Source organism: Eublepharis macularius, chromosome 4, assembly GCF_028583425.1.
Source record: "Eublepharis macularius isolate TG4126 chromosome 4, MPM_Emac_v1.0, whole genome shotgun sequence".
In the NCBI taxonomy this organism is placed as follows: Eukaryota; Metazoa; Chordata; class Lepidosauria; order Squamata; family Eublepharidae; genus Eublepharis; species Eublepharis macularius.
In genome coordinates this window covers 183,961,240-183,973,419 of record NC_072793.1, presented here as the reverse complement: position 1 = coordinate 183,973,419, position 12,180 = coordinate 183,961,240, and the positions used below count along the sequence as shown (strand labels likewise).

At 44.0% G+C, this 12,180-nt stretch overlaps 1 protein-coding gene across 2 annotated transcripts; it reads right to left on the bottom strand.

Annotated features, from left to right (window-relative positions):
* Positions 1-509: 509 nt before the first annotated feature.
* Positions 510-9,671, bottom strand: LOC129328173 (zinc finger protein 664-like). 2 transcript variants are annotated; one of them, XM_054977028.1, is made up of 5 exons: positions 9,532-9,671; positions 8,098-8,181; positions 6,007-6,133; positions 5,686-5,790; positions 510-2,927 (listed from the first exon to the last, which is right to left on the bottom strand). In XM_054977028.1, the coding sequence occupies exons 2-5, from the start codon at positions 8,110-8,112 to the stop codon at positions 1,717-1,719; spliced, it is 1,458 nt and encodes a 485-aa protein (XP_054833003.1). In that variant the 5' UTR covers positions 8,113-8,181; positions 9,532-9,671; the 3' UTR covers positions 510-1,716. The 2 variants fall into 2 exon arrangements, with proteins under 2 accessions (XP_054833003.1, XP_054833004.1); XM_054977029.1 differs by having other exon boundaries at positions 5,698-5,790.
* Between the last annotated feature and the right edge of the window lie 2,509 nt (positions 9,672-12,180).

The window sequence follows — 12,180 nt, the reverse complement described above, 5'->3', positions numbered from 1 at the left end:
TTTTTCTACACTGCATGCATTTATATGGTTTCTCCTGTGTGAAGAGAAGCTCTTGCCACACTCTAGGTATTTCTATGGTTTCTACCTTGTATGAATCCGGTGATGTTTAGTAAGGTTGCTATTTGAAGAGAAGCTCTTTCCACACTCTAGGTATTTCTATGGTTTCTCCCCTCTGTGAATTCATTGATGGTAAGAAAGACCCGAATTGTTTCTGAAACTTTTTACATACTGCAAGCATTTATATGGTTTCTCCCCTATGTGAATCCTATCGTGGTTAGTAAGATCACTGTTTGAAAGGAAGCTTTTCCCACACTCCAGCACTTATATGGTTTCTCCCCTGTGTGAATTCTTTCATGGTAAGACAGACCTGAACTGTGTCTGAAACTTTTTCCACACTCCAGGCAAAAAGAAAAAATAACATGCTCTGTAATGTTTTCTGAAAAAAACTTTTAAAAACAAATTTTATTTGTTTAAACTATAACTAATAAACATAAATGATAAAAAACACAACAATCTAAAAAGAATCACACTAACAATACAGGTCAACACAAAATAACACGCAAGACAAGCAGCTAATAATAAAAGAAAAGTACAGTTTAGAAAGATAAGAAAAAGAAAGGGACAAAAACTAAACTACAAACTGAGTTCCAATTTTCTCCACAACAAATATATACTTTCAAAAACTTGCTTATTCTATGTTAAGCATAAGAGCCCTCTTTTTTATTGTTCATGAGTCTTAATCCATAAATCCAGATAGCATCAAATCATTACTATTAATTTCATGTAAAAAGTCTGTAAACGGCTCCATTCAGCCTAAAATGTAGATGTTTTTTCTCTAATAAATGAAGTAAGTTTTGCCATTGACGCAAACTCCAAAACTTTTATCCACCATTGTGAGCAATGTTGGGGGTTTCCATTTTTGTGTGTACAATACTCTTGCTGCTGTGATCATATATAAGAACAAAGCTCCAAAACTTCTTTCCAATGGGCTATCCATCATTCCCAACAAAAAAGTCTCAGGTTTCAACTTGAATTTTTTTTTTATTATAATACTTTGATCTAATAGTGCCAAGTACTAGATTTAAAGGAAATAGCATTTCAATTTTTTTCTTCTATGAATCTGAATGTTAACATTTTGATTTTAATTGGCTAAATTAATAAACGATGGCTCAAAGTACATGGTGAAAATACTCCCTGGATCATTCACTAGCTCCAGATATGATTCAAAAGATGGGTGATGCTCTTTGCAGTTAATTCGACTTGCTGGAGAATAAAATGCCAAAAGATTTCATGGATTTGAAAGCAGAGATGATTTGTGAACTATTTTTTGATGGGCAGTAAGGGCTGGACTTTGACTGAAGCTTCTCCCACACACCAGACATTTATATGGTTTCTCGTCTGCGTGACTCCTCTGATGTTTAGCAAGTTCGCTGTTCGAAGAGTAGCTCTTTTCACACTCAAGGCATTTATATGGATTCTCCATTGTATGGATTCTATGATGGGAAGAAAGTGCTGCACTGTATCTGAAGCTTTTCCCACACTCCAGGCCCTGATATGGTTTCAACCCTGTGTGGATTCTTTGATGGTAAGAAAGATCCGTACTGTGTTTGAAACTTTTTCCACACTGCAGGCATTTATATTTTTCTCTCCTGCGGAGAGTAAGTTTTGCATTCTGACTGAGCTTTTCCCCACAATCCAGGCATTTGTATGGTTCTCTCATCTGTGAACTATTTTTAGATGGGTAGTAAGGGCTGGCCTGCGACTGAACCTTATCCCACACTGCAGGCATGTATATGGTTTCTCCCCTGTGTGGATTCTTTCATGGGAAGCTAGTTCATATCTCCGTTTAAAGCCCTTTCCACATTTTAGACACGTATATGGCTTCTCCCCTGTATGAATTCTTCGGTGGGTAGTAAGGCTTCCACCGTCACTGAAGCTTTTTCCACACTCCAGGCATTTATATGGTTTCTCCCCTGTATGAATTCTTCGGTGGGCAGTAAGGTTCCCATTGTGAGTGAAGCCTTTTCCACACTCCAGGCATTTGTATGGTTTCTCCCCTGTATGAATTCTTCGGTGGGCAGTAAGGTGTTCACTCCGTCTGAAGCTTTTTCCACACTCCAGGCATTTGTATGGTTTCTCCCCTGTGTGGATTTTTACATGAGAATCTAGATTACTGTTCCATTTAAAGCCTTTCCCACATTCTAGACACTTATATGGCTTCTCCCCTGTGTGAATTCTTCGGTGGACAGTAAGTTCTCCACTCCAAATGAAGCATTTTCCACACTCCAGGCATTTATAAGGTTTCTCCCCTGTGTGAATTCTACGGTGGGCAGTAAGGTTTCCATTCTGAGTGAAGCCTTTTCCACACTCCAGGCATTTGTATGGTTTCTCCCCTGTGTGAATTCTTCGGTGGGTAGTAAGCTTTCCACTCTCACTGAAGTTTTTTCCACACTGCAGGCATTTGTATGGTTTCTCCCCTGTGTGAATTCTTTGGTGGACAGTTAGGTGTCCACTCAGACTGAAGCATTTTCCACAATCCAGGCATTTATATGGGTTCTCCCCTGTGTGAATTCTTTGATGGGAAGTTAGAGTTTGTTTCCATCCAAAGGTTTTTCCACATTCTAGGCATTTAAATGCTCTCTTTGTATTATGGGTGTTCCAACGCATAGTCGTATCTGCTGTTTCAGAAAGTTCTTCTGCACTTCCAGGGTGCTCTTCTCTATTGTCTCCTTTGGATATTTTCTGAAGGGGTAGGATTTCTTGAAAACTGTCCCCTTGGAAGACATCACAATTTTCCTTCTCGTTAAGTGGGTTTGTTCCCTCCACCGCACTCAATGTATCACAATATTCAATGTTCTCTTCCACATCTGAATACGTGTGTTCTCTCTCCATCACTGGATATTCAGTTGCTGACTTCCACACACCATCTGCAGAAAGAAATAGAAACCTGGTATTAACATAAACACAAAAAAGAGATCCTAGAACTAAATGGTTATATGATAACTTATATAGTTGTCAGTCCTTGGCAAGTAGTTCCCCAAGTTCTCCACAGCAAACACTCTGGTGTTTTGGTTGAAATAACTTTATTAGAGATCCATCAGGTTCAAGGTGCTCATACAGAGGTATTGGCAGAAGTGATATGAATGGGAAGAGCAGTGTTAGTTATAGGATAGCTTGCCGTCCTCAGGACAGGGACTGTTAGGATTTGGATGTAAAGATGCCCAAGGGGGGGGGACACGAAGATGGGTTTAGGCGAGACAGCAAAAGAATGAAATCATTTTCGTTCCCAAGACTGATACATTTCAAACCAGTTCCAGCCAGCCTTCAAGGACAGTTGCTACACTCGGCTGGGAAAGTGAAAGTAAGTATTTGTGAGATAACCTGCTAGTGTAGTACCCCTAAGAAACATCCACCCGGCCCCAAGGGTCATACAGAACACGTATTTCATTCATGGCTCAGCACAGAACATACAATTGCATTCATGGCAGATATGCAGTCAAGAATTAGCCTTGGAAAGCAGTTTCTCAGGAACCTTCTATGCTCCTTTGCAAGAAGTATGACTCCAGACATTTAACATATTTATACTGAGCATGTATTGTCCGAGAAGGCTGTAAATTCTAAAGAAATATTTGCATTAGCTCTAAAGAATGTGTATAAACTGTGTGCTGACCTCTGATCTTCTGTTCTGTAAACTATTAAGATTTAAGGGCCTATAATAGTCTCTGCTGTGATTATGTGGTACGCATATGTTCTAATGAGGGCATCTGCCTCTGGTTTTATTAATAAATTAATAAATAAAGCTCATAGGTCTTTATGCATCACTATTTGGTGTCAGGAAAATCCTGTTTTCCATTTAACTGTCACAAAGAAGAGATCTGTCAGCACTCAATACCATCCAGCATTCCCAGTGTTAGGGAAAATTTTTTAGAGTACACTGCTTTTCAAATTACATTTCCCTTAAAGCCAACTTCCTCAAGTAATCACCTCCAAGCTGGTCTCTCTTCATCCAACATCCTGCCTTGTTATCTGGACCTAGAGAGCTCTTGCTTCCCTTCTCAGGTGCTGAAACTACACCCACCCAAGACCCCTAGAAACAGGTATTATGGACACCAAAAGTAAAAGATATTTTAGCTTTATTAAGCAAGTCCAGTTATAACGAGCATATACTCCACAAGAACCACATACACTGAACATGAGTCAGCAGCGTGATGTGGTAGCTAAGAAGGCAAATGCGATTCTGGCTGTCGCAACAGAAGCAGAGTGTCCAGATCACACAAAGGGATGGTATCACTCTACTCTGCTCCGGTTGCACCTCACCTAGAGTATTGTGTTCAGGTTGGGGCACCACAATTTAGGAAGGATATAAACAAGATGAAACATGTTCAGAGGAGGACAACTGAGATGGTGAGGGGTCTGGAGATCAAGACCTATGAGGAAAGGTTGAAGGAGCTCGGTATGTTTAGCCTGGGGAGGAGACAACTGAGAAGTGATATGATAACCAAGTACTTGAAGGGCTGCCATATAGAGGATGGCACAGAACAGTTTTCCGTTGCCACAGAAGGTTGGACCAGATCCAACGGGATGAAATGAAATCAAAAGTGTTTTCGGCTAAACATTAGGAAGATCGTCCTGACAGTTATTGAGGTCCTTCAGTGGAACAGGCTTCCTCGGGAGGGGGTGGGCTCTCCTTAGAGGTTTTTAAACAGAGGCTAGATGGCCACCTGACAGCAATGCTGAGTCTCAGATCCTGGACAGATCAGGAAAGGGAGGGCAGGAAGGATTACATCAGTGCTTGGTTTTCGTGGCCCCTGATTACTCACTCAGGGAAATGTCAATCGCCTCTCTGGGGTCAGGAAGCAATTTTCCCCAGGCCAGTTTAGCTAGAGATCCTGGCATTGTTTTGCCAACTTCTGGGCATGGAGCAGGGGTCACTGGGGGTGTGGGTGGGAGGTAGTTGTAATTTCCTGTATTATGCAAAGGGTTGGACTAGATGACCCTGGCTGTACCTCCCAGCCCTGAGAGTCTATGATTCGATAAGCACATGCCATAGGAAAATAAAAGAATAACATTCTGGCTAGAGGCTAACTAACACTTTAAACACTTGCTACCTATTTCTCTACAATTATTGTTTGGCATAGTATGCTTACCCACCAGCTAAAGGAACTCCAGTCTGCCCCAGAGGGTTCTCATCAAGTTGGCACAAAGGCAGGGAAGCAACAGCCCTCTCGCACGCTGAGCTGAGTTGCAAAGGTCCGCAACGGGCCCTCTTTTCTGGCCTCATTGCATCTCTGAATAACCCTGTTAGCCAATCTGGACATGCTTGCTTAATTAGCAGTGCTAGAATGAAGAAATCAAGAAGGATGAACAAGGGCTGTTTCCACTAAACTCTCAAGGATAATTCTCCTGAGAAGAACAAAATTCAACAGGGGCATGTAGTCTTGCTGTATCTAAGGAACACGGCTGGGAAATGGACTCGCCAGAGAGCCTCTGTCTGAAGAAACAGCTTTAAAAATGGATCAGAAAGGGTAGAAGGAGGAAGATTCCGATTTTCATGATCTACACACACCTCTCAGCCTTCACAAGCCATCTAAGTGTTTCTGAGGAGAAGCAACTGTGAAGATAAAAACTTGGAAATATACCAGCCCATGGAAAGAACCACAAGCAACACAAAGACCCACTACAAACCTAGGCAGCTACCTGCAAATTCCTCTTCTTCATCAGAGAACCCGATAAGCAGCTCCTCCTCTTCCTCCAACCTGGATACGAGGTCCGGTTTGGGAATCACAAGTCCTTTCATCAGAAAAAGAAAAAGATGCCCTTTCAGGTGGTCCAAAGACTGCTAAGCAGGGGCTCCCTCTCGGTAAGGAGAATGCAGAACCCCCCACGCATCAGAGGAAGCTTCAGGGAGGGGGGCAGCGATCAGACATCGGACACAGCACAAACCAGCCCACCTCCTTCCTCTTTAAGGAGCATGAAGGAGGCAGCCCGGGAGAAAAGGACCCTCACCCAGAGATGCCACGTTCCCAAAATTCTCCAGCATGACTTCCTTGTACAGGGCTCTCTGGGCCGGGCTCAGCAGGCTCCACTCCCCCTTGGAGAAATACACGGCCACCTCTTCGAAGGAAACGCAACCCTGAAGAAGAAAAGGGAAAAAATTAAAAATAAGAGGAGGGAGGAGGTGTTAGCAATGTATGGCTAAATCCTAACTCTAAAGTAGACATTTTTGGAAGTTTTGGGCTTTGCTTCCCACCTTTGTTTAAGGCTCCCTGGGCCTGAACTGCAGGCTGTTCACATGTATAGGCCTTGCTTCGCCCAAAGCAAAGTCAGCTCTTCAAGAGGACACCTTGGCTCAGAGACACGAGTCCTACCTGGCTGCCAAAAGTCACACGAATAGGGTTGGTTTAACCGGGCAAAATATTTACTCTGAATAATGTCAAAATGCCCCAAAGACAGCATTGGACTGGAACATGGATTTGGAATCCACCCAGAAGCTGGGTGGCTTTGACGAATTAAAATGTTTTCTTTTTCTTTAATCATGGCAAGCAAACCAGGAAACCTTAAAGAGCTAAAGATGCAAATTATATCTGTAAAGGTAAATGTTAAAAGGGTAAATCTTGTCATGTATTTTGAAGCTCACCTGCCAGGTTTCTAACTGTTCCAGGGGGTCTCATTTTAGTTCAAATGGTTAAGTGGGCAATAAACTGTAATAGAGTAATAACGATGGGGGCATGGGAACATTTATGGAAGAATACGTTAAAAATTTCAACCTGTATTTCTATAAGAGAAAATGTTTATAAAATGATCTATAAATGGTATTTGACCCCCAAGAAATTAGCGTTTAATAACAATCAAATGTCAGACAAGTGTTGGAAATGCAAAAGGCATGAAGGTGCTTTCTATCCTATGTGGTAGACATGTGACAAAGCTAAGGCCTTTTGGTCGACAATAGTAGAAGTAACGTCAGAAATTTTGCAGAAGAAAATTAATCAAAATCCGGAAATGGTATTGTTATGTCTGAATCTAGAAAAGAATGATTGTAAAGACAGAGCCTTGATTTTCTACATGGTGACTGCAGCAAGAATATTATTTGCACAATATTGGAAGAAAGAAGAAATACCCAAAGCAGAAGACTGGATACAAAAGTTATTGTACATGGCTGAAATGGATAAGTTGACACGTAAATTGAGAGAACAAGATCTTAAGGAATATATAATGGACTGGGGGAAATTTAAAAATTACTTGGAGAAAAAGTGGGCCCTAAAGGGAGAGTTATGGTCTTTTGACATTTATTGAAATGAAAGGACTAATTATATCTTTACCTATAGATAATTTAGAAGATTATGCAAAGTAGTTAAGTAAGTTACTAGGGATATAAAGAAGTAAGATACGAGGAAGTTTAATGATGGATGGGGGGTTACAATGCTGTTGGAAGTCGAACAAGAAAAGGAGGGGTGGGAAGGGGTGGGTGAAGAAGAATATAAGGGGAAAGAGATACTAGGATCGACTATCTATGTATGTATTAATATAGTAGCCAGTTTGGTGTCGTGGTTAAGACCACCGGACTCTAATCTGGAGAGCTGGGTTTGATTCCCCACTCCTCCACGAAGCCAGCTGGGTGACCTTGGGCGAGTCACAGTTCTCTGGAGCTCTCTCAGCCCCACCCACCTCACAGGGTGATTGTTGTGGGGTAATAATAACACTTTGTAAACTGCTCTGAGTGGGCATTAATTTGTCACGTGTGGCTTGGCTCTGTGTCTCCCTTTGTACTTAACCACTTCCTTTGTTAGCAACTTAGAAGGCAACCACAAGAAACATCTTCGAGAAGAAACTGGCTGATCGCCAAATGTATCCGCAGGCGTCCAGCCACCATCTAAAGTGCCCCAAAGAATCCATTGTCCACAGACAAGCTCTACACTACAGCCACATCCATTCCAGTCCCTCTGACAGACACACTCACCGGCAGGATCTACAACAGGTATTTTTGGGATTACTGATATAGGAAGGAAGGAAGCAGATGCAGAAAGCCAGAACGATATCCACAGAAAGCCTGCTAGTGGAACGCCTGCCCTCCGGTACAGGTGTCCTCTTCCCTCTTACCTGAGCTGGCTTCATGGCAGCTCTTTTCACCAGATGGAGGAGTGTTGGGAAGGCGTCAAGAGTGTTTCTTGGCTGCCTGGAAAGCTGAGAAAAACAGATGATTGAAAACCCTTTAGGCTACACAAACATCTTCTGCGCCTGCGTCTTCAGTGAGGCTCTATCTGGATTTGTGTCACAACAGAATTCAACGTCCTGATGTATTGTCGAAGGCTTTCACAGCCAGAGAATGATGGTTGTTGTGGATTTTCCGGGCTGTATAGCCGTGGTCTTGGCATTGTAGGTCCTGACGTTTCGCCAGCAGCTGTGGCTGGCATCTTCAGAGGTGTAGCACGAAAATCCACACCAACCATCAACGTACTGAGTTTGTGCAAGGAAGGCTCCAGAGTCTCTACCCTATCATCTTACCTCTGAGCCACCCCTTTTGTTTGGGGAAAGGCCCCATGTTCCTCACCTATCCATCCCCTCCCCTCCTGGTCACGTTACCTTACAAGCCTGCTAAATCTATTTCTGGGCACTGAAGAATCCCTGCCAGAAGTAGGGGCTGGAATGGGACTGCTGGACTGAAGGTGGCAAGGAGAGACAGCAGCCCTGGGCGTGGCAATTAAACATTTTCCTTTCAATCATGAGAGAACTCCTCCCCCCAGACCGAAATGTAGCCCTACAGGGTGAAACTTTTGGACATTGTCTCTGCTTGTCTAAATTAGGTCAGAGACTGACATCTTCGAGGCATGCTGGATGGGGCCTGGTCTCTTTTCTTCTGTCCAGTTCCTCAAACAGCTGGCCCTGAAAAGATCTTGCAACTCTGGTTCATAATCATGGGAAACCATGCCCCCCCCCCCCAAATCTCCATGCCCCCCCCAATCTCCCACCCTTCCTGCTGCTCTGCCGCTTTCACCCCTCACCCCCTTCCCCAGCCCAAAAGGGCAAGCAGGACCCTTTTCTATTCGTGCCTCTCGCAGGTCTTTATTCCCCTGCTGTTCTTGGGGATTGCATAGAGTGGCTCTGAGGCTGCAGGGGGACCCCAGGGCAGCGGAAGGAGTAAATGCAAGGGAGGGGATTCCCCCCCAAATTAATAGCTTCCCCGTTAACCCCATATTCTCCCTTTCCCATGTTTCCTGAGTCTTGTGTGGACTCTCTAACCTGGGTTTGGGATGCTCACCCAGAACCACAACCAATTTGAGGAATTAAGCTCTGCTAGCCTGGAAAACTGACACACTTGCCAACGGGGAGGGGGGGGGGGAGCAGAACGTACTATTTTGGGATCTTTTACCTGGATAGTTGGAAGGCGAGCACAAAGGGCCTCTAATAACCCCAAAACAACCTGATCTTTCCCCAAGAAAGGATCAAAATGTATTGAGGCAAATGGAGGAGTAGAGGAATTCAAAAGACACTCGAGCGGAGGAACTCTTAAGGGAGAAGCGTATGGAGACTTACAGGAAAGGAGAGAAAGGAGGCAGGGTCAGTGCCAGGAAGGGAGCCCCTCTGGCTGCTTCAGAGAAATCAGATTTTGTGCTCAGGAAGACATCCGCGACTCCCTCTCCCGTCCAAAGCTATGGCCCTTCATCAGCATTGCCGGCTCCTGCAATGGCTGCCACAGTGAATCTGGCCAGGACGGAGTCCGAGCAGACAGCACGCACGGGAGGGGGGGGGGGGATGACACCTCTCCTTTTCCTCCGCCTTGGCTCTTGCATTGCATCCACCCCCACCCCCATTTCTCCTCCCTGCAAAGCCCCTTTGAGCTCACCCGATCCCCTTCCAGCCGTGCAAGCAGCAGAAGGGACTTTTGCACATTGGGAGGGCAGGAAACTCTGCACAAACACACCCCTATGTCAAAAAGAGTCCAGTAGCACCTTTAAGACTAACCAATTTTATTATAGCATAAGCTTTCGAGAATCAAGTTCTCTTCGTCCCAGTTTTGATCAGGCATCTGACGAAGAGAACTTGATTCTCGAAAGCTTATGCTATAATAAAATTGGTTAGTCTTAAAGGTGCTACTGGACTCTTTTTGATTTTGCTACTACAGACTAACACGGCTAACTCCTCTGGATCTATAACACCCCTATGTGCCTCTCTAGGGCTGCAGACTCTCTTGTTTTAACCCTTGGAGAGGGGCTCCCTACTCAAAAACTGACCAAGGGGAGAGAGAGGAAAGGGCAGAGAAATGAAATATGGTATCAGGTACATTGGATATCCTACATGGAAGGTTCAGGTGATGCTGTGCCTATTCGAACAGGACAGCGGAAGGTAAGAAATTTTGTTTTCCCTGCAAATTCGTGGCCTGTTCTGCCTCAGGCCCAATCCAGAAGAAGAAGACAGAGGAGAGGAAACTGAGTTACATTATTCCAGTAGAGGGAAGATGTGGATACAAGAACAATAAAAGTCCAGTGAAACCAATCGTTCTTCAGAGAGATGAAAAACATTACATAAATTTTTATCACCTTGGGTTATTTATGTATTCAGTAAGTTATTGGTTGAGTTAGTTACGTGTACATATGACTTAGCATCATTCCATTGGTTTAGCATAATTAGGGGTTGTCCCCTTACTCAATTAACACTGTAAAAGTTGTTTATCATTTCAAAGAACAAACACCCTTTCTGTGGCAACTCTGATATCGGTTCAAGTATCCATTGGGCAGATGTGTGCCATTTTCACAACTAGCCCGGATCTGTTCCCATCCTTGATGTAACTAGCAGGACAACTACCCGTTGTTAATTCATTCCATTACATGATATAGGTGCTGGGCAAAGGACATTTCCCAGCATTCCTGAAACAGGCTTTAATACAAGTGCCCCAATCTATGGCAGGATGATAATAATAATAATATTCGATTTATATACTGCCCTTCAGGACAACTTAATGCCCACTCAGAGCGGTTTACAAAGTGTTATTATTATGTATTGTCGAAGGCTTTCACGGCCAGAGAACGATGGTTGTTGTGGGTTTTCCGGGCTGTATTGCCGTGGTCTTGGCATTGTAGTTCCTGATGTTTCGCCAGCAGCTGTGGCTGGCATCTTCAGAGGTGCAGCCCCAAAAGACTTTTGGGGCTACACCTCTGAAGATGCCAGCCACAGCTGCTGGCGAAACGTCAGGAACTACAATGCCAAGACCACGGCAATACAGCCTGGAAAACCCACAACAACCATGTTATTATTATGTTATTATTATGACCAAAGTGTTAGTATGATGACTATCTATCTCTTGCAGTGTTGCCAATGAGGGGACTAAGATTCTACAGGCCTGGATCTTAATTGTTTTGTTCTCACAGATTCTAGAAATGCAGTTTCATTTTCTACTGTCAGCACTTTTGTTAGCTTGCAAGGACAAAAGAAAGATGAGAAAGGGGCTTTTCTTAGTGTGGCTGTGTAAAGACAAAAATTATAAAACATGATTACATTTACATTCATATAGTCATATTTCTGATACATGTTTGTGCTATATCTAGAGTTGCATAAAATATCACTCAGGGACTCTGAGGGACTCTGCTTATTAAGAATTTAGGAGGGGGGCCAGGGCTGCATACCACATCCCCTTTCTAGCACTGAGCAGTTCCAAATTATAAGGATTCATTTATTCATTCATCCTATTATATAATTGAGTAAACGTGTTTCAGACAACTCGCTTTATACCCTGGTGCACCACCAGAGGGCGCAACCACAGAGGGAAGCCCAGGCAAGGCACCGTGTCCCTCCAGAAAACGTGCCATGGCAGGAAGGTCAGGCTGGTATTAGGAGCAAAACAGGCGGCAATACTCACCCCCCACCTTAACCCAGCTAAAATTAGGAGCGGAGCAGGTGGCAATATCCACCCCTGCCTTAACCCAGCTGATATTAGGAGCGGAGCAGGTGGTAATGCCCAACCAATGCCTTATCCTAGCTGGTATTAGGAGCAGAGCAGATCGTAATGCCCACCCCCACCTTAGGTCAGCTGGTATTAGGAGCGGGACAGGTGGCAATGCCCATCCCCAGCACTTTCCACAACCCACAGCAACCCAGCTAATATTAGGAGCAGAGCAGGCAGCAATGCCCAACCCCACCTTAATCCGCTGCCCTCTCTGGCTGCCATATCAGGACCAACTGGAGAAT

What these genes read in the sequence shown, in the direction of transcription:
- LOC129328173 (XM_054977028.1), bottom strand. An exon ending in TGGGAACGTGGCATCTCTGG is followed by an intron (nt 5,791 to 6,006) that starts GTGAGGGTCCTT and finishes TTCTGATGAAAG; the next exon opens with GACTTGTGATTCCCAAACCG. An exon ending in ATTTGCAGGTAGCTGCCTAG is followed by an intron (nt 2,928 to 5,685) that starts GTTTGTAGTGGG and finishes TTCTTTCTGCAG; the next exon opens with ATGGTGTGTGGAAGTCAGCA.